General features: G+C 55.5%; 2 protein-coding genes across 5 annotated transcripts in view; both read left to right on the top strand.

The window, feature by feature from the left end:
- FLT4 (fms related receptor tyrosine kinase 4) overlaps positions 1-7,406 on the top strand; it is a 38,874-nt gene extending 31,468 nt beyond the window's left edge. For all 4 annotated transcript variants that reach the window (XM_032464858.1, XM_032464859.1, XM_032464860.1 and 1 more), the window contains exons 28-31: positions 105-225; positions 1,309-1,394; positions 5,503-5,710; positions 6,336-7,406. In XM_032464858.1, the coding sequence (XP_032320749.1) occupies positions 105-225; positions 1,309-1,394; positions 5,503-5,698 (403 nt within the window). In that variant the 3' untranslated portion in view covers positions 5,699-5,710; positions 6,336-7,406. The remainder of the gene's footprint in view (positions 1-104; positions 226-1,308; positions 1,395-5,502; positions 5,711-6,335) is intronic.
- A 7,101-nt stretch (positions 7,407-14,507) lies between these two features.
- On the top strand, positions 14,508-19,226 carry LOC116659126 (nascent polypeptide-associated complex subunit alpha, muscle-specific form-like). Its single transcript, XM_032466340.1, has 3 exons — positions 14,508-14,527; positions 17,854-18,654; positions 19,029-19,226. The coding sequence occupies exons 1-3, from the start codon at positions 14,508-14,510 to the stop codon at positions 19,048-19,050; spliced, it is 843 nt and encodes a 280-aa protein (XP_032322231.1). The 3' UTR covers positions 19,051-19,226.
- The last annotated feature ends 3,358 nt before the right edge of the window (positions 19,227-22,584 follow it).

A 22,584-nucleotide genomic window follows, 5' to 3' on the forward strand; every position in this document is an offset into this window, starting at 1 on the left:
GCCGGGTCCTTCCCCAGGGAGAGGACGCAGAAAGAGAGGTGGAAATAACTTTCAGGAGGGACGCTGGGGCACATTTATCAGCACTTCCCATTTCCTCCCCACAGATATTACAATTGTGTGTCCTTTCCGGGGTGCCTTGCCAGAGGGACTCAGACCCAGGGTCCCTCCAGGATGAAGACATTCGAGGAATTTCCCATGACCCCAATGACCTACAAGGCCTCCGTGGTGAGTAGGGTGGGTGGGCGTGGGCACCGCAGGTCCGGGCTGCCGGGCTCTCTCGGCAGGGGGTCAGGTGTCAGGAACCCCTGAGGCAAGCAGCTCTGGAAAGGGAGCCAACTGTCTTTGAAAAGGTCAAGCCCAGGGTGCGTCCCAAGCACCTGGGGTCTGGACACCCGTGCAGCGTCACCGTGTGTCTGCCACTGTCACCTGTGCCCTCCTCACACAGAGTCCCCCCTTCCCAGCAGCCCCAGCCCTCTCTCTCCTAGCAAGGTAGAAACCCCAGGAGAAACCCAGTGGAAAGATGGATTTTCCTTCCAGATAATTCTCCTGGGATCAGTGCGAGTCTCCTGGCCCCTTTGGTGGCCGCCAAGCCACCTGGCCAGAGAGAGGAGGAGACTGGGGTCAGGGTCATGAGAAAACCACCCGTATCCTCAGATACCATCAAACAGAGCAGGCCTCTCACAGCTCCGTGAGGCTGGAGCCAGTGTGCCCACTTTGTAAAAGCACAAACAGCCCACCAGCCCTCTTCCAGATGGGGCGGGGCAGGGAGCACTGGCCCAGGGTCGCTGGACGGCGGGGACAGCTGTGGGGTCCTGGACCAGTGCCATACAGACCTGGGCTCACGTTCCAGAGCCAGATGAAGATAGTGGGGGGGCCCTCAGCTCTAATGGTGTGCAGTTCCCCTCCATTTAAATCAAAATGAGAACCATGCCAAGTCACACTAAGGTGACAGCCCCACTAAACCTGGGATGTGTCTGAGGGTTCTTTTCCTATACTACAAGCTGCCAGATTCTTTCGATACTTTCCCTGCTTCTCCTGCTCTGTCTGTGAGTATGGCCACCACCAGGGGTGTCCCAGCTTTGCCGTCCTCCTGAGTAGCTAGGCATGGCCCCTGCCAGGCCTCAGTTTCTCCCCCTGTGGCGGGGACACGTGACCCTTACTGCAGGCTCTGGGGAGGCATGGAAACCCGTCTCCCTCACTTTCCGCAGGATGAGTGTTAGGTCAGGGGTGGTACAAGTCCACATCTACAGTGCCACTGTGGACGGGCCTCGGTGGGGCCCACAGCCCTGGCTTGTTCTCTCTGCACAGGATAACCAGACAGACAGTGGGATGGTGCTGGCCTCCGAGGAGTTTGAGCAGCTGGAGAGCAGACACAAACAAGAAGGCGTATTCAGGTAAGACTTCTGGAGCCTCCTCCGCTGCCAGGGGCCAGGGGAGGGCGGCTGGGCCTGCGTGTGCCTGTCACTCTTGTAGGTGAAACCTTCCGTGGCTTCATGTTGCCCTTTTGTGTGTTCAGGGCCAGCTGCCCTGGGACTTGAGGCCTTTAGCCACCAGCCTTCCCAAAGGAGCCCCCTCCCCCTTCACCATCCTGACCCAGCACACCTGGTGCTGGTCCCCAAAGCTCCCTTCCATTTGACAGATGTTCAGAGGCTACCTCTTTGTGAAACTGAGCATGATCCGCCGTGCCCAATGCACGTAGCACCCCTCGCCCAGCCAGGGGAGGCCACCGCTGTCCTCTGTCCCCAGCACTTAGCCAGGTGGCCACAGGAGCTAGACAGGTCGCATGAACTAGGGCTGGCTGGAGTCCTACTTTGATGAGAAGACAGTTACAGAGAAATTCTCCTGTGTGCCTGCACAGAGGGCAACCTGCATAGACCTCCATTTGCCCCAGAAGGTAGCTTCCCCTCCAAAAAAATACCCTGAGTATTTGAGCTTTGACGGGTGTATATGAGACAGGTAGGCGTCTACTTATTCCCTTTACAAGCGGACCTGCTCGTGGCTGTGTAAATGGCAGGACCTGTGACACGTGAAAAAGGACCCTCTCCCGCTTTCCTCAGACCGCTGTGTCTGGACTGTTCCCTCCACCTTTGACGTCTGCGTCTCTGGCAGGAGCCCCTTTTGGGTCGTCTGACAGTTTCCCAGAGCGAATCCTGGCTTCTGCCCAGGCTGTGGTGGAATCAATATGCGATGTTGCCACTGACTATTGTGCCCTAGACCGCAGGCTTTGGTTTGTATCACTTTAGATGGTTGATGGCGTTCTCAACCTCTCTGGTAGGTGGAGTTAGGGCCTCGCAGCTTAACCAGCCACCTGTTATTTTCCCAGCAGCCTGCAGAGTGTGTGCTCACAGCCCTGTGCACACTGGCAGTCGTGGGGTCATGTGTCTAGGGATGACTTCTGCACCTGCATCGTGCACCGTGGCCTCCTTTTTTCTTTTCATTGATTGTCAGGTGATCCCTCTTTGTCCCCTCGTTTGGGGAAATTAGTGCTAACTGCACTGACAGAAGTAATTTCTGGCTAATGTTTCTTTACTAAACAGTATTTCATCCCCCGCCCCAAAAGAAATTCGATAAGAGGAGCCAGAGGATAAAAGCTACTTAAGTTCAGATCTGCACACGTCTTCCTAAAAGCAACACACAAAGGCCTGTCGCAGCCTGTGCCTATGATGTGACCAGGCGAGAGACTCCAGCTGAGTGTGTTTGGGAACTCAGCGCCGGAACCGGCAGAGCGGTGGCTGAGCCACGGCAGAAAGAGAACAGCATGGGGACTGCCCTGTGAGAGGGGCTGAAGGTCCTTGGGACAGTGGCCATACAGTCTGGGAAGGCAATAGAGCATGCCACCAGGGGAACGTCTGGGGAAGGCACTGCTTCTGAAAGGCAGAGAGCAGGAGGCCGTGTGCACCCAGATGCCTGGTGGTGAAGGAGGAAGAGAACTGCAGAAGATGAGAGGCCTACAGAAGCAAGATTGTGTTAAGAATCCAGAAGACAGATACACACCCAAGGATCTGTTCACTACAGCAACTGCACCTCATGACAGTGATGACAAAGGGCACAATTCTCTTCCCAGGTTCCTTTGGAAACACATGATGTGGCACAAAGGGATGCAGCAGGTCGCTTGGCAGGTGCATCCACTTGACATATGGAACAGTCTCCATACAGGTGCAAGGATGGACTATGTGCCTTGGAGGCATCCGCTCCAAGAGAAGGAGGGAGTTTATCTGCCCAGTCCTTTCCTATCTTCTGCTAACCACTGGTCAGTACTCACCACATGGGGAGTTAACTCATCTTTGCTTCCAGGTGGCTCACCTGGTCCTGTTAGTGGCCACTCAGGATGCCAGATCCCATGCCCTGTGGTATGGTGTTTCATCTGAGCCTATAGGCGGAAGGAAGATCTGGAGACCCTGGCTTGTGGTTGGTCAGGCGGCTGCCTGGCAGCAGCCGAGAGGGCCTCACACTCCCTGCTAAGTGACTGGCTAGTCCATGGGATGTGAATGGAGCCACTGGAAAGGGGGCTGCAGTTGAAGGAATTTAAGGTGATACCAAAGATTTGGATCAGATACAGTGCTCCTGAATGAAGAACGCTGGCCTCTTCCATAGGATAACCTCAGCATGAATAATCATGAACAGAAAAAATAAGTACCATCCACACAGACTTATTTAAGAGTGGAAAAGGAAATTAGAATGAAAAGTTTTGAGGAGCTGTAAACACTCACAAAAAAAACATAGAAAGACTGATACAATGTGCCCATGTGAATTAAAGTCATAATTAAACAAGGAGCTGCACTATGAATCAGAAATGCAAAAATTCAGAGTAGAAATGGACAAACAGTGTGAGGATAGCAAATGGGAGCTGACTAAAGTCAGGGGACAAATGGAAACAAAAGATGAATCGTCTCAAGAATGAAAAGCAGAGTGCCAAAGGGATAATAAGATATGATCAGACTGTCACTGTCAGTGGAAGGCACAGAGGATAGACGTGAAAAGAAGTCAAGAAAATAAAGCAAAATAAATAAGGAGGCAAAAAGGATCAGAAAGGATGTGAAAAATCTCAAAGTTGAGTAGAAAAGATCCAATGTATGTACAGCTGGAGCCTCTGAGGAAGAAAATGCCAACAGTGAAACAGAACTAATGTTTTAACCATGAAATTCAAGATAAGTCTCTTACATAAAAGGAGACCTGAATCTACATGTTGGGAGGGGACCTGGGAAGACTGGTCCAAGAATAGTAAACTCTGAGACATAGCCTAGTCCAACTATCCGACTTTAAAGGTAAGCGTTCTGGAAAACACCACATGATACCCCTTAGATGTGGAATCTTAAAAAAAAAAAAAAAAATAGGGCACAAATGAACTTAGCTACAAAACAGAAACAGACTCACAGGCACAGAGAACAAACTTATGGTTACCAGGGAGTAAAGGGGGTGGGAAGGGATAAACTGGGAATTCAAAATTGGCACCTCTTGGGGAGTGATGGAAATGTGAGCCCTCTTGATAGTGGTGGTGGTTTCATAGGCGTCTACATCTATCAAAATTCATCAAATTGTGCATCTGAAATATGTGTAGTTTACTGTACAGGAACCACACCACAGCAAAGGTGTAAAGAAAGAAATCAAGTAGAATTTCGATCAATGTTTAAAAAAAAAAAGAGATAAACGTTCTGGGAATTCAAGCAAAAAGACCAAGTCACTTGTGGAGAAAAAGAGTCCAGAATATGAAAACGAACATATGCGTGTACATGCATGACTGGGACACTGTGCTGTGCACCAGAAATTGACACACTGTAACTGACTGTACTTCAATTTAAGAAAAAGAAAGAAGGAAAAAGAGTCAGATTGGCATCAGGCTTTTCAGTAGCACCGTGCAAAGCAGAAACAAACATGAAAGCAAAAGCAAAAGCAATGAAACAGCATTTAAAAAAAAAACTCCAAGAGAATGAGAGCGAAGGCGGGCCAGTCACGGGCCATCAGCAAGATAGAGGCTGCGGGGCTTCCCGGGCCGGGATGAGATGCTTCGGCTCCGTTCTGAAGCCACTGGAGGGTCTGTCGGGAGGGAAAGGACACCATCTGAGTTGAAGGATCTCTGAGGACTGGCTGAGTGGAGAAGGAAGATGCAGTCGGGGAGCCCAGAGCGCGCTCAGATGGCAGCTCCCGGCCGCGTGGGGCGGGGCACGGAGAGCACTGGACAGGGGGGTGAGGGGAAAGGAGGAAGAGAGGATGACACCCAGATGCCCGAGCCGTTGAATCAATGTCCGTGCCGTTTACGAAGACTGCAGGACTGGGTGAGAAGCAGGTCTGGGGGGAGGCAGCTGGGCTTTCTCCGTCGTCCCCGCCCCGCTTGGGGCCGAGGAAGCGCCAGTGTTTGCCAGCAGGCACGGTGGTTTGTCTTTCTATCTGAGTCAGGTCTGCCTGTGTTTCCACTGGCTTCGGGCCATTCCAGCCAGACCCCACCCCGACGAGGCTGCAGTCACTCTTCTTTTCTTTCTGATGCCACCTTCCCTGTCTCGGCAGCTGTGAAGGACCAGGCAGGAACGTGGACATGACCGTGGCACACCTCGACCCCCAAGGGAGGCGGCGGCGGCCGGACCGGGGGGCCCGGGGCCAGATGTTCTACAACAGCGAGTACGGGGAGCTGGCGAGGCCGCGCGAGGAGGGTGACCGCACCCTGCCGGCCCCAGGGCCCTTCCGTGCAGACAGCAGCTACTGAGAGCAGCTCCAGGCAAGGCCCCCTCGACCCTGGGCTCCAGCAGTTGGTGGGGGCCGTGCCTGGCCAGCGGGCAGAGGGCTGGAGGCCCAGGCTGGGGACTCACCTCCCTTAGTGTGGGCTGGGAGGCAGAACACCCAGGCACCAGGGCTCCCCTGAACCCCATCGCCATGCCTGCCTGGGGCCACCCTACAGACCCCCAGCGCCCTCCTCCCCTTCAGACTCAGATGCTGCTTAGCCACAGGGGCAACCGTGGGCCAGCACTGTCACAGGGTCATCTCTGTGTGCCTCGCCCCACCATGGTGGGTGGTGTGAGCCCTGACTTCTGATGCAGGACATGAGGGTCTGGGGATCACACAGCGGTGGAGGTTGAGCTGCAGTCTCCCAGCCCCCACCCCAGTGCTGCTCCCTCCACGTGGCTCTCTGTTCCTGTGGGAATGGCTTTCCTCTCCTGGGCTGAAGAGAGGGCACCATATTTCCAGCTCAAAGCAACAAATGAGGGATTTGTGTGTGTTTGGGGGCGGGCGTGGGGTGTCCTCTCCTGAGCCTGGCCTAGCAGCTAACATCTCGGAGCAGCTCTCAGCCCGTTAGCTCACCTTCTCCTGATGCGGAGAACTATTCAACATTGTTTTTTAATTAGACCTTCAGAGACTCCTTGAGCTGCTGTGAAGAACTGACTTTGCAACACTTCAGTCTGAAGGGGGCCCAGGGAAGGTCTTTCTGAATCTAGACAATTCCTGCCTCTGACCTCCCGGCAAGTGCTGGTGTAACAGACCACACCATGGCCACCTCTTTCTGGACGAGGTCCCCAGCCCCACCTGCCTGGGCCAGATTTGGAAGGACCACCTGATGGTCCAGAGCTGCCCCATGTGAGAAACGCCTGGTTCTTCTCTCTGGGACCTGGATCTGCCACCGGAGGCACCTCTCAAGCTGTGAGCATCCTTCCCATGTGTGATGACAAGCAAACACTGTGGGCTCCACCGAGGAAGGCTTGGGGCCGGCCCGGAGGACCCACCAGCACTGCTCTGTGCCACGAGGCCATCAACGGATGTTTCTGTGGCCCCGGGGGGGCCCTGTCTTCTGCCCCCTGGTCTGTACCTGGCATCAGTGCCCTGGCAGGTCAAGCCTCTGCCCTCACAGGGGCACAGCTGAGGACCCTCTGGAGGCTGGAGCCATTCTGCCCAGGCCCCCCATCCCAGTGCACACTGCTCAGTCACCCACACCCCCCGCAGGAGAGGTCCTCATCCCAGTCATCCCACTTAGCACCACAGCAGTTGGCACCCCACCCCCCACTCCATGAGACGCTTGCGGGACAGGCGGCTGGTGCAGTGAGCAGGGGCTTGCCCAGCAGACCCCCACCTCCCCATTATGTATGGTTCCTTTAGGATGCGTGGAATGCAGGTGTGTGTAGTCCTCACTGTCCCCAGTGGACCTCCTCTGACGTCACCTGACTGTGAGACTTGGGTCTCAGGTTTACCTGGTGGGAGTCCAGGGGCTGTTCTCAATCAGAGGGGCAACATGCAGCTTGGGCACAGGGTCCAAGCCTGAGACCCCTCCCCACCTGGGTACCACTTGTTTTGTCTCCTCCTGTCACATAACTGCACACACAAAAATGTACCGAGAAGAAAACCTACCCCCGCCCCTTATAGAACATGTGCTCCGAAAACAGTATTTAACAAAAGATAATAATAAATTTGATGCCAGTCTTTGAGTTACAGTGAATGGGTTCTCAGCTAAGTCCCAGCTCTCTGAAGATTTTATTCCAGCCTGCCTCTCGCCGGATCGTCAGCCCCATGAGGCCACTGGACCAGGCACGTGAAGGAAAGGTCAGCAGAGGCGGCTCAGCACCCCTTCTCTCCCAGCCGCCAGCAGAGGGCGCGGGAGCACCGGGACGCCCGGCCGGGGAGCGTGCGGCTCGGCTTCCGGGAGAGCTAGGAACGCACTCCTCTAACGCTTGTGGATGAAGTGACAGCGTCTTGTCCCCACCTCCTAGAGCCGAGCGCTGCCTCGGGCCCTGAGGGCCTGGGAGCACCGCCCAGGCCGGGTCCCTGCTGCCAGCTCCCCGAGTCTCCCCACCCCGGGCAGGAGCCTACGCCCAGGGCCAGCCCGAGGGCCGCGCGCACCGCTGGACCCCCGGTGCGGAGGGTTCTGAGCTGGGGCCGCAGCACCGAGGCCTGCCCAGAGAGGAGAGCTCCGGCCAGGAGAGCGTGGCAGGGCCCCCGCCGCCTTGCCCTGCGATGTGTGTGTGACTGCTCTTCACAACTGAGCGCCGGCAAAGGGGCGGCTTCAGGCTGCGGCGTGGCACTGGCTGTCTGGACAGGGTCTCCCAGGCCTCCTGGGAGCGGCCAGCCCAGCAGCCGGGCCGGGGCCTTAGAGGGAAGTCGGGCTGTGGGCGGGGCCCGGGCGCGTGGGGCTCCGGCAGGGCTGTCCGCGCCGTCCGGCGGGCACCTCACCCAGGGGAGGAGAGGGGCGGCCAGCAAAGGTCAGGAGCCAGAGGCCACCCTGTGCTCAGGCCCTGTGCCTGCCCTGGTCAGGCTTCTCTCACTCCTCGGGGGCCTGCTGGGTGCCTACCACCCCCAGCTGCAACGCCTGCTGTCCTGGCCTTGTTTTCAACTCTCGTGGGCAGAACCCCTCTCCACAAAGGTAGCTGGTGGTGGTGGTTGTGGCTTTGCCGTGGTTGTTACCTCTATAATAATTCTAAATGTGAATACAGAAAAGACCCCCATTGGGTTTGGACATTTTAACCTGACAGTCTCACTGGTTGAATTTTTGCCACTTTCCCTGAATGAAATCTCAACTCAGGTGACAGCCATCAGGAGGCCTGCCTGGTCACCCAGCCCCAAATGCGCCCACAAGCGGTGGGAACCAGTGTCCCCACTGTGCCCAGTTCCAGGTGGGGCTGCCCTCACCCTGTTGGGCTCCTCTGGTCCTGCCTGGGCTGGATGTTCAGGGCTGCACCGAGTGTCATCAGACCCCAGTCCTGCCCTCACTCGCCAGAACCTCAGTCAGTGAGGGCCCCCTCAGGAGGCATCCCGCCAGGCAACAGTGCGCCCCCACCTCAGGGCCCCTCGGCCCTTCCCACCCCCAGGAGCCTCTGGTCTCCTCCTCTCAAGCCCCAGCCCTTCACAGGGTGCCCACCCACCCCGCCACCCCACCTCCCCTCGTCCCAGCCCCACACTCCCATTCATTTCTACTGGAGAGCTGTGAGTTACTTCCTTTAGGAGGAATTAGGCCGAGGGCACACGTGAGTGTCCCTCAATTCCATCCTGATCTCACCACTGCCCTTTGGCATTGGGCTTTGCAGTACCCCCAGGCCCTGCTCTGAGCCACGTATTGTTTTAAGCTCTGGGACACAGCAGGGTTCACAGGCCACAGTCCCTGCTGTAAGGAGTGACACATGGACAGAGCTCTGCATGGGAGAAAGATTGGCGACAAAGGCCTTGGGTCAGAAGGAAGGAGGGGGCCTCTGGGGGGTGGAATGAGGAGAAGCTGGCAGGAGCCCATCCTATGGGGCCTGGGGGCCCAAAATTAGGGGTTGGTTTCTTATTTTAAGGCAAAGTTTAGAGAAAGGGGTGATGTGCTCTGACTTCCACTTATGCTCCGAGAAGCACACATCTTGAAGGAATGGAGCAGGGCCTCCCAGAAGCCGGGCAAGGCCTGGGTGGGGAGAGGCTGGACTGCACCGGGGCAGCTCTGAGGCATAGGAGAGGGCAGCTTTGGAAGACGCAGGAAGGGCAGAGGGCTCTGCTCTTGGATGGGTCCTTGTCCAGGCTGGATATGCAGAAAATCCTTTTTCCTAAGTGGTCGTCCACAAGAGCCGGTCCTAAGACTGTGCCACCCCCATCGCCTGAGGCCCAGGGCAAGTACCAGGGGAAGAGCCCAGAGGACAAGGGCAGGACAGGGATGGAGTCTGACCCACACGCAGGGAGGGGTCTTCCTGGCTTCCTCAGGCCTGGGAAGCAATTGAGGTTCAGATGGAAAAAGAAATAGTTCAAAAGGGAGGGGAGAGCCAGCGCCAGAAGCACCCGGGATCTGCTGGATGGGGCGCAAGGCCGGTGCCCCGGGGAAGCCAGAGGGCTACTCGGAGGGAGCGGGCCAGGCTTCCCAGCCCTGTCAGCACCCTCAGACCCGCCGAGGCCCTGACCCTGAAGTGCGCTGTCAGTAACGGGAATCCAGGAGCCAGCTTCCAGCACAGACGCTGGCCTCCTCCGCCCCCATGGTGGCCTCCCGCAGCCCACTCGTCCCTAGCAGGCCCAGGCAGGCCACAGAGCGCATCTGAGGTGCCGGCCAGTGCACATGTCATGGGACCACCCCACCAGATGTCCACATGCAGGTTCAGAGAGGGGACTGGGAGCATCACCGGGAGGGAGGCCTGACCTGTGGGCCAGCAAGCAAGGCCAAGGGGCCCTGAGCCACCAGGCAGAGAGCCTGGGCCAGGCCGTGCGCTGGAGGCTGCTGGGGGCTGAGAGTGGAGCACGTGGCCTCCTGAGGCTAGATGACCTGTGCCCATGTCCTTCAAAAGCAATATTAAAAGTCAACTGGGACGGAGGGGAGGGTGTAGCTCAAGTGGCAGAGCACATGCTTAGCTTGCATGAGGTCCTGGGTTCAATCCCCAGTACCTCCTCTAAAATTAAACAAATAAACCTAATGACCTCCCCTCTCAACAACAACAAACAAATTAAAAGTAAATAAACTTTAAAAAGTCAACTGGGATATTCATTATCTTATAATATCTATAATGGAAAAATAATCTGAAAAAAATATATATTTATATATATGTATAACTGAATCACTTTGCTGTACACCTGAAGCATTGTAAATCAACTGTATTTTAATTAAAATGTTTTTAAAGTCAACTGGGAAAGACACTGTCCACAGTGGCATCCAGCCCCAACCCCTCCCCTCTACTGACTCACCCACCTAGCCACCCCCCAGACACCCATTGCCCCATCCATCCACTCACCCACCCATCAATCCATCTGTGGCAGAATAAACGGGAACTCACTCACCCACACAAACGTCCTTCTGGGGAATCACAGGGAGACTTTTGGGGGCCACAGCCAAGGAGCGTGGGGAAAGCCAATCGGGGAGGCCTTCCGTGAGGAGAACAGGGGGGAAGCCTGTTGCTAGAAGGATTAGGGTCAATATGATTTTAATAGAAGAACACGCATCCTTTGTATGAGACCAGACTGAGGAGTTGTGGGAGTCCGTGGACACCCCCTGAGCATCTGGCTCAGCCTGCGCTGCCGGGTGAGTTAGCGCCCCTGTCCTGGGCCACGGCGGAGTGCATTGCACTGCTGTCTCTTCAGAGCCAGCATTTGCAGGGAGAGATGGAAACCCCTTTATTTTCCAGCTGGAGCCAGAGGTGGCAAAGTTTGTCATAAACTAAATGCGTGGGGCAGGAGGGATTCTGAAAGGACCACTCCAAAGGGGCTGAGGGAGGAACACAGAGAGGTTGGGAAGAGAGAACTGAGGGCTTTGGAAGGCGGGGTGGGGGTGGGGGTGCAGCATCTCTGAAGGCCTTGGTGGCCCTCCATGGGACAGGGGGTCCAGCTGGGCAGGTTGGGCTGGCTCCCGGGGTGATGTCTCTGAGCCGCCCTGGGCTGCTGTCGGGGGTCCATCTGAGCTGGTTTGTGCACAGGAGGGCAGCTAGGTGTGTACCCCCTGGAAGGAGACAGATCCCCTCCCAAGAATGGAGGGCCTGGCCCCCTTGGATACAGATAGGTGTCATGGTTCCCTCCATGGCCTGTGAGAGATGAGATTAACAGAAAGGATTGCTATTAAGTCCTTGGGTTTTAAGCTGTTGAATCAGCTTCAAAGAGTCTTCACTTTGGGATGGCGGCAAGCACATCTCTGTGTTGGCTGGGACATCCCCTGGGGTTCAACCCACCAGCTTGCACCCCTCCCCTGGCTGGCAGCTGCTCCCAGCCCCAGTGCAGAGAGGCAGCACAGGGTGCTGGTCAGCGGGGGGCCTTCTAGCCCTGCAGGGTGCCAGGCACGGGACGAGACCCAGGCACGCCTGGCACTGGCCCAGAACTTCGGGCAGGTCCCCAGTGTTCTCTGAGCTGCCCTTCTTCTGACTCCAGAGGGTGACATCATCAACCACCCCTCATACCGTTCCATATAGGGAACCACTGCCGGCCATACCTCCAGCCCACTCGCACCCAGGCTGAAACAGGTAAGCTGGGCCTAATTATACAGGATATGACTTGGCCACTGGTGCTTCCCTCAGCACAGCCTCTGAGAGCAGTGGGATGTGGGGAACCCTCGTGGGAGGCCCCTGGGGATTGCAGCTTGTCCCCCAAGCCGGAATTAGTGTCTCAGGCTCGGCCCTGCAGAATCTCAGTCTTTGCTTAAGTCCTAGGACGTGGCTTTTCCGCCACTGTCACCAAAGCCGGGAGCCCACGCAGCAGAGCCACATGAGTGGCAGCTGACCCCGTCCACCCTCCCCATAGCGGGGCTCTGCAGGGAGGAGGGCCCTGGAAAGGGAAGGGGAAGAAGGAAGGAGTCGAGGGAGTCAGACCAACACTGACCCAAGTGAAGGTGCCCGCGGAGGCAGGAATAGACAAGCTGGTGACACGTCCCAGAGCCCCGGGGCCCAGGTGACCGAGCTATGAGGAAGGGGAAGGAGACCGAAGTGGGGTGGTGTTGGTAGATTCATGGCATGACCACTGGGCAGGACCCCGCAGCTCTGCGCCTGGCAGGTGTGGCCGGCAACCCTCCTGCTCTGGTCCCGCCCTAAGCCTGCTTATCTTCAAGCCACTCCAACTTGTGCCAGAGAAAGCCCTGAAGCCTTGCTGGGGTGGCCTCATCCTGGGGTCGCAGGAGAGCCCCAGACAGGCCCACCTGAGTGGCTGTGATGGCTCAGGACAGGAGAGGGAGGGGTCTGACCCTGGGTGGTTGGTGTGGTGGTCCTGGCCCAAGAGGACTTCCCTGGGAGGGGACAGGACGGCCATATGGGCAGGAGGAATCTGTGAGGCCAGGCCTGTGGCAGAGGGGCCCCGGATCCTGGGAGCTGCCTCAGGGCTGCCCGTCCTGCCCAGCTTCTGCGGGAAAGGAGCACAGAAGGAGAAGAAACAGAAGGTGGGCATCGAGGACCCCCAGAGACAGCTCCAATGACACGTGGTCACCACGGCCCAGCTGTCTGGGGTGTGAAGGGGGGGGCCTCAGCATGGCCACGCTCCCCACTGAAGGGTGGGATTGGTGTCCACGATCCACTCTGGTTTGCTCAGTAATTAACTTAGCGGGGCTCTCAGAGCTCAGAAACACAGGCGCTGGCCCAACAGAAAGGGAGTGAGAAGAGAGTGAGGGAGCTCCTGGGATCTCGGGGGGGGGGGGTACCTGGCAAGGGAGCCCCAGCCCAGCACGGAGGGGCTGCTGGCCTCGCTGCCTGGGTCACAGCACAGGGACAGCCGCCATGCCCTCTGCAGGTGTTCGCCTAGGTCAGAGCCACGGAGGAGGCCCGAGCAGAGCGCTGGCGCGCGCCTCTCAGCTCCCAGCCGGACCACCCCACCTGAGCGCTGAGCTCGCAGGCCTGGGAGGCCCCGTATTTGGTATTTGACCCCCACCTGGGACAGCCAGCACCTCATTCCCAAGGGAGTGGGACAGGTGCCAATGTTTGTTTTGGCCCAAAGGATGTCTTGCAAACATTGCCCAGGACAGGCTGACCATGCTGTCAGCAGGAGGGGCATCTCCGGGTCAACCCAGCCCTCGGCCAGCAGGAAGCAGGCATGCGGCAGCCGGCTCGGGGCGGCCCAGGCAGGTGCTGGTGCCTGCAGTCATCTCTGCAGCCTCTCCTTGTGCCAGCTGGGCTCCAACAGCCCTCTTGGCACCCTCTACTGACCTGGCAGGGAGGAAGCCATGCAGTGTTTAGAAGGGGAGGTAGCCTGAGAAGTACCCCCAAACTATCCAGCTTCTAATTCCTGAAACTTTGAGTGTTACCGGATGTGGGAAAGAGTCTTGGCAGATGTGAAGGTAACTATCTGGAGGTGAGGAGGTTATCCTGGATTATCCAGCGAGCCCTCAACGCAGTCACGTGTAATCTTACCCCCTCCCACACACACACGCAGAAGAGGAGGCGGCAATGTGACCACGAGGCAGAGATCGGAATGGTGTGGAAGCCAAGGAATGCTGGAGCCATCAGAAGCCGGGAGAGGCCCATGCAGCCTCGGGAGGGCGCATGGTCCTGGTGACACCTTCACTTCAGTCCAGTGATACTGGACTCCAGCTTCCAGAACTGTGAACGAGTAAGTACGTGCAGCTTTCAGCCATCGAGCATGTGATGCGTTGTTACAGCAGCCTCGAGAAATCAATACAGAGGCACCCCCAGCCCACTACGCAGCCAGGCCCTGCTGCCCCACTGCCCCCGCTGCAGATGGTTGACCAGGGGTGGCTCCGAAAGCCGGTGTGGGGCGAGGGGTCGCGCTGGCCTGGAATAAGCCCTTGCATTGCCCACTCAATCCTGGAGCCTGAGGCAAACCCCTTGGCCTCCTCGGTGGTGAAGTGGGGACAGGATGACAGGCGTTCTGCCAGGTAGCTCTGGGGGTGCATGTTTGGACCTGGAAATCTTGGGGTTCATTTGCAGGAAGTCTGCCATCACTGCATAGGCTCATGGGAAGCCAGGAAGGGGTCCACCCAACTATCATAGGCCAGAAGGGCGGGGGGAGGCAGGCACTTTAAGGATTAAAGAACACCACGAAGGGGCTGCAGGCAGCCCCTGCTGCCGGGAACCCACAGGCTGCACGCCCACCTCCTCGGCCTATGGCTTTGTTCTGGTCTCTGCCAGCAGGCAGATTTCTCTGGTCCTGTCGGCATGGTGGAAGGCACCCCCCGGTGGGCTCTCAAGATCTACCCACAGGGTCAGGGGCCAAGGCTAGAGCCCCACTCAGCGGGCGCGACGGGAGGCCCCTGTGTTCGTTTCCTGGAGCTGCTGTGACAGCGAGTCGCCGGCCGTCACAGCGCAGCGGCGGCACGGGGACCTGGCTGCCTGTGCTCAGGCGCGGCCGTGGGGGCAGCGCCACCCCAGGGCGGGACGCAGAGGGCCCGTGGCCCCTCCCCGCCCCAGCCCGGTTCAGAGCAAGGACGCTTTCCTGTATCCTTTCTGACAGTGATGTCGCAAAGAGAGCTTGCAGCTCCGGGGACAAAGTGCCAGGTGTTTTCCAGTCACTTCCGCTCAGAGCCAATGGCTTCGTCACGAGATACACGTGGCCCAGAGCAGAGGACCAGCCGTGCTCTTAGGGCCACGCAAGTCTTGGCAAGGGCACCTCAGCAAAAACCTACACCCCACAGGGGGCCCTGGTGAAGATTTCCACTGGGGCGTTTGGGAAGAATCAAATAAGTAGCAGCAGACACACCCCCACAAGTAAAAGCACGAGGCACTGTGTTTAATGTCAGAAAAACTACAGAAAGCTTTTTAATGTAGCCTCATTAAATCCTTTTACTGCCCCTGTACCTCAGATGGCACCAGAAGCAAAAGTGAGAGCGGCTGGGGACACAGTGACGGTGGTTTGGCTCTGCTAAAGGGCACGGAGGCTTAGAGCCCAGTGGGCCCTGGCTCTGCAGTTCCAGGCTGGCCCTTTAGCCAGCTTCTCCGGCTGGGCCCTGGCCCTCGTTAATTCACTTGATCCAGAAGGCCAGATAAAAGCCCTAGAAAAAGTCCCTTGCCCCCAGTGAGGGCGATGTTAGGACTGGGGGGCCATTAGATGGGTTTTGGCCAAGAACCTAAGGAATGCTGCTTTGCATCAGCCACCCATTTGGGGCCTCCAAGGAAGCCATGGCACAGAAAAACCAAGTGCAGAGTATGCTGGGCATGGAACTGGCTGGCAGGAGTCATCTCTTGGGGAGGCAGTGGCTAGGGTGGGAGGCCAGGCAGCAGGGAACTCGGTCCATCTTTTTCTTTCTCCTGTAAACCCACTCTAACAGCTAAGACTGTGGCCAGCTGGGCCTTGGGGAGTGTCGGGGCCTCTGCCATGGCCCTCAGGCACACGGCTGTGGCTCCTTGCATTCTAAGGAAGGCTGTCAAGATGCAGCCCCAGAACTGTGAAATGGGGTAGTAGTTATGTTGACACAGCAGAGCCACTCACCCAGAATTCTGCCCTGTCCCAGATCCAACTGGGAATTATGCTCAGCTGTGTTGGCCAAGCTCTGCAGACAGGGCTGCTGTCTGACCAGCAGACAACAAGGAAGAGGTCTGGGTGAAATCAACAACGCCATCAGTCGGGGCGCAGTCCCCGCCGCACCCCCCACAACCGAATGTCAGCTGAAGAAAGTCCTGCCTCAGGTCCCCACAGCAAATGGCAGTCTGACTTCAGATTTCTACATGGCTCACCCTGGCCAGAGGTCCCCCACGCCCACCACGGCAGGCCCACAGTGGTTCTGGGGTCCTTTGGCACTGGCTGGACCTGGATGGTGGTCGCGAGGGGGGCCCTGGGAACTACTGACACTACTCCCAACTCCAAGCTGGCATGAACCACACCTGCTCTTGCAAGACCCATGTCTCCAAGTCTCAGATGGACAAGAGGGCAAATAGGAACATTCCAGCACCAACTGGCACCACCCTCCCTACACACGCACACACATACACACGCACACGCACACGCGCGCGCGCGCGCACACACACACACACACAGAGGAAGTTTTATTGACAATTCTCAGCTGCCCCACCAGCTTCTTCTCAGAGCACATGGTCTCCATCTGTCTCCATCTGTCGCCAAGGTGGTGCTCCTGGAAAGGGACACAGTGCAGGGGACACCATGTCCCTGTGATGGGCCTGAGAAAGTGGCAGGAGCCTCTTGCTGATATGGGGAAGAGGAAGGTGGGCAAAGACAGAATCTCCTTGGTTTGAAAGTGAGAGCAACCTCTCAGCTGTGTCCAGATTTTCCTTATCAGCCTTGTGCTGTTGTCCCCACTCAGCCCGGAACCAGCCTCCACCTTGGGAAGCACTTGGACCTCCATGAGGTCCTAGAGAAGCCTCTGCCTCCAGGGGAGGGAGTTACCCTGACTGGTGGGAGAAGGGAATCTTACCTGGTGGCCCAGGCTTTTCAGGAAGGGCCAGGCCAGGGCAGGGGCCCTTGGACACACTCCCCCTTGAGAGGAGGAGGCTTGGGCACTGCGGGCACAGTGACAGCCTGCTGCCTTTCCCACCCCACAGCATCCACGTGAATGTGGAGGGCCTCGTCCCTGCCTCATAAGCAGGATGCCTTCAGAAAATCCCTGGGCAGGTGAATTTTCACAAGCAGAAAATAAACACATTTCCTATTGAACTTACTTCCGCAGTGACCACCCACAAAACATACACTTATAATAACGCAAAAACTCCCCCAACCAACAGAGTCAAGGAAAACGTAAGAAATGAGTGAGACCACGTGAGTGTTACCAACAAGCAGCGTCTGCGGGTGCAGAGGTGAGAACGGCCTTGGGAGTTCAGGGCAGGGGACCCCCAGGCTGCAGAGGTCAGATCTGTTTGTGACCACAGTGGGGGTACCCTAGGACACTCCCTGAAGGTCATCCTCCCCCTGAAGAGCCGGCGTCACGCAGCTGAACATGTTTTGCTTATAATCCATCAGTATACTCTGTAGTGACTTTGGGACAAATTCCCCAACATGTAGACTGATTTCAAAGATGGAAAAATGCCCTGCATCCTTCTGTTGGCTTCAGTAGCTTTCTGTGGCCCCAACCAGGGAGGTGGCCAGGAGTGAGGCCTGACCACCTAGGGGGCTAGCCAGAGTTTATGCCTTCGTCAGCCTCCCCAAGGACCAGAAGGAGCCGAGAGGAGCTCCACTGCATCGCATCTCCATGGTCTGGGAGCAGGGGGAAGGACCAGGGCCACAGACTTAACCCTTCCTCACCCTCAGCACTGCTGGAGGCCAGGTGAGGTCAGGCCAGAAAGCTCTCTGGAAAGTGAAGACCTGGGTGGGCCTTGTGCCCACAAAGCACAGCCTCCATTTCTGTGCTTGTAGGAGGACCCAGGCCTCTGGCCCAGGAGACCCCTCCGCTGAGAGGAAGTTCCTGAGACCTGGGAGGGGGGAGGGGGCTACAGTTCTCCCAGGACCCACTGGCCTGAGCAGGGAGTTGGACAGACCTCTGCGCATTAGCTGAGCAAACAGTGCATTTCTCAGGAGGCCCAGCCCTGCAGAGAGGCAAAGACGGGGTATGTGAAGCCCACAGGCCCAGACCCTGGGAAGCGCGACTTTGGTGGTAGGAGCGTCGCTGAGCCCAGTCTGCCATGAAGCTCCCAGCCGCCTTCCTGGTGCCCTGCGCGGCCCCGCTCGGCCGCTCTGGTGGGTGCGCTCAGGCCTTGGCCCCCGGGCCCTCGCCGGGGGCCCCGGCAGCGGCTCTGCGCACCCCCCCTTCCCCTCCAGCCAGTCCCGGCCCCGCTGCCTCCGCACCCTGGGCGCCAGCTCCTCACGCCCGCCCCTTCGGTGCCCTGGAGAAACCAGGCCACGACGCTGCTCGTCGCCTCCTAGGGCTCCCCATCCCTCTGGGCAGGAAGGCCTGCTCCTCCCGAGGCCGTCGAGGTCCCCTGGGGCGCGCCCTACCCGAGCCCTCAGGCTTCCCTTCACGCCCCCGCGACCCCCAGTCTCCCTGCTTCGTGCACCGGCAGCGGGCTCTCCCGCCCTCAGGCTGGCGCGCTGGCCCTCGTCTGCGGGCTCCTCAGCTCTGCCCCACCCTTGGAGACGCAGCCCAGCCTCCTCGGGGCCCGGGGCGGACGAGCAGGTCTTCTCCGCCTGTGTTACCGCTGCTGCTGCTTCTACCCAGACGCAGCGGCCCCGCCCGAGGTCCCGCCTGCGGCTGACCTCGCCCCTGCTGCGGAGGCCGGGCTGGGGCCTCGGCCAAGCGCTTCCTCAAAGGCTTCGGCCCCCTGAAGTGCATGCCGGCCCGTCTGGGAATCCCGGTGGAGCATCTCGTGGAAAGCGGGTGGCTGAGCTGGGCCCCGAGGCCATGGGGGCCCTGCCGGCAATGTGAGGCCCTGGGCACCTCCCTGCGGGGCGGCCCTCCCCAGCCATCCTCCTGAAGAATGGAAACACTCTACTCCTTAAAGTCCTATAAGAGCGTCCTGGCCCGGCCGGGGAGACCTCGTTTCCGCCCCCAGGTGTCCCTGGGCAGGAACTCGGTTGATGGCACCTGCAGGGCGGGGTGCTGCGGGGGGAGGGGGGAGGTGCTGGGCGTCCCGTCACGAGGGTGCTGCCCGGGCTTGTCTCAGCAGGGAGCAGGGGGCACGACCAGCCGGGAACCCTCCCTGCCCGGGGTCCCTGGGTGGCTGGGGCCCTGCCTCGCTCTCCCGCTGACCGTGGCGGGGGAGGGGGAGCACTCAAGCTCGGCTTCTCCTTTCCAGGGGCCCAGCGTTCTCTGGCTGAGCTGAGGCTGGGGCATCGCTGCCTGAGGACAAGACGCTGCCGCCCACAGGCGGGGGGCCTGCCGCCCAGCGCGGTCCCTGCTCTCTCAGTAAAAACGGGTAGGAGCAGCTTCGGAGGAGGGGATGTTTTCTCACCAGATGCCCCTCCCGTTCCTCCCCCTGCTGTGAGCAACAGAGCCGAAGGAAGAGGGCCTCAAATGGGCGTAAAGTTGGGTTGGTCCCTGCCCCTAGAAGGCGCACCAAGTGCCAGATTATATGAGGGTGTGTGTGTGCGCGCGCGCGAAAGAGAGGGCGGGACAGAGAGAGAGGAAATCATTACTGACATTTGGCAGGTGGCACAGGGACAGTAGTTAAGGTGACAGGGACCAGGCAAGCACCTGAGTTAGACTGGATTTGAAAACTAAACTAGGAATTCTTTTTCCCTGTTATGCTGCTTAACTGTTTATAAGACATGGGAATTATCTAATCCCTGAAGACTGGCAAGGACACTCCAAACAGCCATTTGCTGCTAATGTTGAAAGTATGTGCTTTCCTGCCCTAATTCAGTTTTCTTCCCTGGAATGGGCAGGACCGAGGGCTACAGGAAATCTTCTGATGTGTTTGCTTTTCCTGTGGTTTCTGGTGGTTTCACTGAAATAACCTAGTGGCTTTGATTCCTTCTGTCCCACCAGAGGGCCTGCCGTTTCTGGACTGACCCCCAGTGCTGGTGGAAATGTGCCCAGAGCCTGGACATCGATGTCCATCTCAGGGGACACAAGGAAATCAACTCAATATTCTGAAAACTGAAATATTTTTTTAAAAGAATGCTTATCATTTTGAAATATGAAGTGAACTATTTAAGATGAAATGCTGTATCTGGACTTTGCTTTGAAATAACCCAGAGTGTGCACAAGAGGTGGGCTAGCGGAAGCAGGATTAGCTATGTACTGATAACCAAAAGTTGGTGATGGGTGAATCAAATTCATTCAGTTGTTCTCTGCGCTTTGGCATATGTTGGAAATACTTCAAAATAGAAAGTTAAAAAAAAAGATTAAAAGAAAAGTGACAGAATATATGCAACACACGAATCTGATTAAAGATAAGGACCCTGAGTGTGTAAAGAACTATGTGTCAATCAGAAAACGACAAGAGGTATCTGAATGGCAAAACCAAAAAACAAAACAAGTAACAACCCTTTTATTAATAAGGGAAACCCAGACTGAAAACCACAACGAACTATCATTACACTTACCAAACCGTCAAACATTAAAAATCGGACAAAAACAAGCTTTGGCAAAGTTGTGGAATAATGAAAAAGAAAATCTCTCAAACTGCTGGTAGGAGAGTAAATGGCAACAAGCACTCTAAACAGAGTTAAGCTTACCTAGTAGGTCAAATGCGGGCGTGCGCTGCCACCTCGCAGCTCCAACCCTCAAGTTCATGCCCTGGAGAAGCCCTTGTGCCCCAGCACCTAGCAGAATGCTCAGGGAATGATTTGCTAAGAAGGGCAGCGGGAAGGAGGAAGACAGCTTGAGACGACCCAAAGATACTCGCAGAGAAGAATGGATAAATGTATTTGGAATATTCGCACAATGTAATACCATACTACAGCGAAAACAAACTAACTACAGCCTTACGACTCCATGCATTAACATGAAGTACTCTCAAAGACATAGTGGCCAAAGAATTCCAGCCCCAGGAGAAATCATACAAAATTACTTCTTTTTTGAGATAATTCATATACCATAAAATTCACCTCTTTAAAGTGAATTCGGAGTTTTTAGATATTCAGTGTAGTGCAATTATCACTACGACGTTTATATCACTCCAAAAGGAAACTGCGCCCATTAGAAGTCTCTGTTCGTTGAAGAGTGTTTTTTAAAATTTTTTTAGGGGGAGGTAATTATGTTTATTTATTTATTTTAATGGAGGGACTGGGGATTGGACCCAGGACCTTGTGCACGCTAAGCGCACGCTGTACCGCTGAGCTCCACCCTCTCCTGTTTGCTGGGGAGGTGTTTATTCAAACCCTTTACCCATTTTTAAATTGGATTGTCTTTTCACTGTTGAGTTGTTAAGAGTTCTTTAAATATTTTGGAGACTAGACTCATCAGATACGATTTACAAATATTTTCCTCATTCTATGGGTTTCTTACTTTTTTTCACTAACAAGTTTTCGATTTTGATTAAATCCAGTTAAGCTAGTTTTTTCTTTGGTGGCTTGTGTTTTAAAAGGTGTCTTATCTAACTATTGCCTAATCCAGGGTCATGAAGATTTATGCCTATGTTTTCTTTCTAAGGGTTTTTGTAGTTTTAGCTTTTACATTTAGGTTTTTTTAATTCATTTTGATTTAATTGTCTGTGGTGCGTGGTCGAGGGCCAGCTTCACTCTTGCTTGTTGCTGATCAGTACTTCAGCACCATTTGTTGGAGATACCACTCTTCCCCTTACGGAGGTGCCTCGGATCTTTGTTCCAAATCAACTGGCCATAAATGTAGTGTATTTCCAGGCTCTCAGTTCAGTTCTGCTGTATCTGTGTGCTTCCCTTACGCCAGCACCGCGCTGCCGTGAGGACTGCAGCTGTGTAATACGCTTGGAAGTCAGCAAGTTTGAGTCCTCCAAATTTGTTTTTTCAAGGTCGTTTGGCTTCTGGGGTCCCTTGGATTTCCATTTGAATTTTTAAGGTCAGTGTCAGTTTCCCCAACAAACAAAAAAGCCAGTGGGGTTTTGTTAGGGATTGCACTGAATCTGTAGGTCAGTTTGGAGAGTATTGTCTTCTTAACTGTTTTGGTTTTCCCCTCAACAGTAAGTTTCTCAATCCATAAAAGGGAAATGCCTTTCCATTTACTTAAGTATTCTTCTCAATGTTTTATAGTTTTGTTGTAGACAGCCTACAAGTCTTGCGTTTCTTTTGCTAAATTCCTGAGTATTTTATTGTTTAATGCTACAGTAAATTAAATTGTTTTCTTAATTTGGGATAGTTCACTGCTAGTGAATAGAAATAGAATGGATTTTTGTATATTAATCTTGCTGAACTCAGATCTGTTAGCTTTGACAGGTTTTTTGGTGCATGGATTACTTAAGATGTCCTATGTGCAATATCATGCCATCTGCAAAAATAGTTTTACTTTTTTGTCTCCAGTCAACTTCACCTACGCCATCTGAAGTGTTGTTTACGGTATCCCATAGTAATCCTAACTCTGTAGGGTCGCTAATGTCCCCCTTTCATTTCTGACTTTGTAACTTGAATATTCCTTTTTTCTGTACAGTATACTTAAAGGTTCGTCAATTTTGCTGAACTTTCCAAAGAACAACAAATGCCATATGGTTCTTTACAAATGATAAAAATGTCTTTTATTTCGTTTTCTTGCCTAATTTGCCTGGCTAGAACATTTGGACACTGACTAGAAATGGCAAGAGTAGACATCTGGGTTTTTTGTTTTGGTTTTTTTTCTGATCTCAGAGGGAAAGCCTTCAGTGTTTCACTGTTAAGTAGGATGTTAGCTGTGGGTTCTTTGTAAATGCCCTTTAACAAGTTGATTCCATTCCTAGTTTG

This window comes from Camelus ferus, chromosome 22 (assembly GCF_009834535.1).
Source record: "Camelus ferus isolate YT-003-E chromosome 22, BCGSAC_Cfer_1.0, whole genome shotgun sequence".
Lineage (NCBI taxonomy): Eukaryota > Metazoa > Chordata > Mammalia > Artiodactyla > Camelidae > Camelus > Camelus ferus.